Source organism: Gavialis gangeticus, unplaced genomic scaffold (genome assembly GCF_001723915.1).
Source record: "Gavialis gangeticus isolate Ggan-Ray unplaced genomic scaffold, GavGan_comp1, whole genome shotgun sequence".
In the NCBI taxonomy this organism is placed as follows: domain Eukaryota; kingdom Metazoa; phylum Chordata; order Crocodylia; family Gavialidae; genus Gavialis; species Gavialis gangeticus.
In genome coordinates this window covers 125,504,428-125,506,152 of record NW_017729032.1, presented here as the reverse complement: position 1 = coordinate 125,506,152, position 1,725 = coordinate 125,504,428, and the positions used below count along the sequence as shown (strand labels likewise).

The 1,725-nt window shown below is 43.8% G+C and overlaps 1 protein-coding gene across 1 annotated transcript in view; it reads right to left on the bottom strand.

Annotated features, from left to right (window-relative positions):
* The window catches only part of UBAC2 (UBA domain containing 2), a 222,902-nt gene that overhangs the window by 8,953 nt on the left and 212,224 nt on the right, over positions 1 to 1,725 (bottom strand). The window contains exon 8 of the mRNA XM_019524275.1: positions 1,121 to 1,243. Within this exon, the coding sequence (XP_019379820.1) occupies positions 1,121 to 1,243 (123 nt within the window). The remainder of the gene's footprint in view (positions 1 to 1,120; positions 1,244 to 1,725) is intronic.

The following is a 1,725-nucleotide window of genomic DNA, read 5'->3' as shown; positions in this document are numbered from 1 at the left end:
CCAGGCAATGTAGCTGTCAGCAGCTACCCAAAACCTGGGCCAGCTGCAAACATCTGCTGCCTCTCCACCCTGGAACCCACCTGTGCCTGCTCACGACAGCCCCACACAGGCTGCGAGCAGCTGCAGCAGGGAGTGCTGGCCACAGGGAGGGGGAGGGGCCACTTTTCGCCGTGCTCAGCACCAGCTCGTTCCCTGCCACAGAGCAGGGTTTCGGGGCTGCACGCTGCCCCTGCCTGTATCGCAGGGCTGGGGGGCACTGGGAGTGAGAAGGTGCACAGGGCCCACACCAGTGTCCCAGGGCCAGTGCCAGTGGGGCCTAGAGCAGGGCAGCAGGGGTACAAAGTCCTGGCTGGCAGGGGCTCTATGGAGCTGGGCCAGCTCCCCTCTCTCCCTGCTGGTGCAGCTCAACCCAGCTCTACAGACCCCTGCCAGCCTGCACCCCACTCTGGGCCCCACCAGCGCTGGCCCTGAGACATTGGTCCCAAGATGGTGACTGGGGGCGGGGCTACCCATATGGCCCTCGGCAGCTTGCCAAAACTGGGTAAGTGGCCCTCCGCCCTAAATAATTGCCCAATACCTCTAAGTCCCAATTCAAATTAGACCCTTCATTCTTTTGGCCAGACACAGCTAAAACCAGAGCAATTCCATGAATTTTCATGCAGGTGCGCAGATTTATATAAATAGAGAGTTTTTCAATTTATCATTTATTTGGGAGGTATTCCGAGCTGGTTTTGGATTCAAATAAATATTAGGTATTGGTTAAGGTTCCCAGATAAGTTTTGCATTTCAGCTGGTTCACAAACCATTCTTAGAAGATTTTTTGCTGTATCTCACCATAGTTGAATAGCCTTCATCAGTGAACAAAGCTGGTAAAAAGGGATACATACAAAATCAGAAATTCTAGAATAAATTTGCATCTCTAAATCCCATTAAAGAAACTATAACAGTTCAAGATGGCTTTGTGTTGTGACTGTCATTTAGGATTCTAATTTATGCTACCAATGATTTAATTGTAAAAAGGTTTATCACAGACTTAATATTTACAGACCATGAAGCATAGTGTTGATGTCTAACTTCTTAACAGGTTTTTCATGACATTTTAAAATATCAAAATATTTACCTGTTCCTCAGAAACCTCAGTAGGTGGAGGTGCATCTTGCTCAGACTGGAGAATATCTTGATAATTTGCATTACGTCTATGACGTAGGGGACGAAAGAGTCTATTCCAGTTAATCATCCCACCCTGAAACCAGATATTTACTATTATTAATATTTTTAAACAGGGAAAGGAACACTATCATAAAGATCATCCATCTAAAAAGAGTGGCAGTTTTGTATAAACTGAAGTACACAAGTAACAGTCACACTTAAAACTGCTGAACTATCTTAGTTGTTAACAAGCTGTGGTATAGTATTCAAAAAGCCATCTTTCCTTACTTTATTTATCAGAAATATTTTAAATTATTACTTAAGCAAACATGATGATAAATATGAAATGATATTTATTTCTTATTAGAACTTCATGTTTCATATGCATTTTAGGAGATATAGCGCACTGTGGTGAAGAAGACCCAAGAAACTACAGTTCTGCAGTGATAAACGGAAGACGTGATTTTTGCAATTACTCTGTGTGTGATCACCACTGAAGTTAACTGAAGCTTCATGCACTATTTTCAGGATCAAGCCCATTGTAGTGAAAATAGATACTTTTCTCTATGTTTCTTT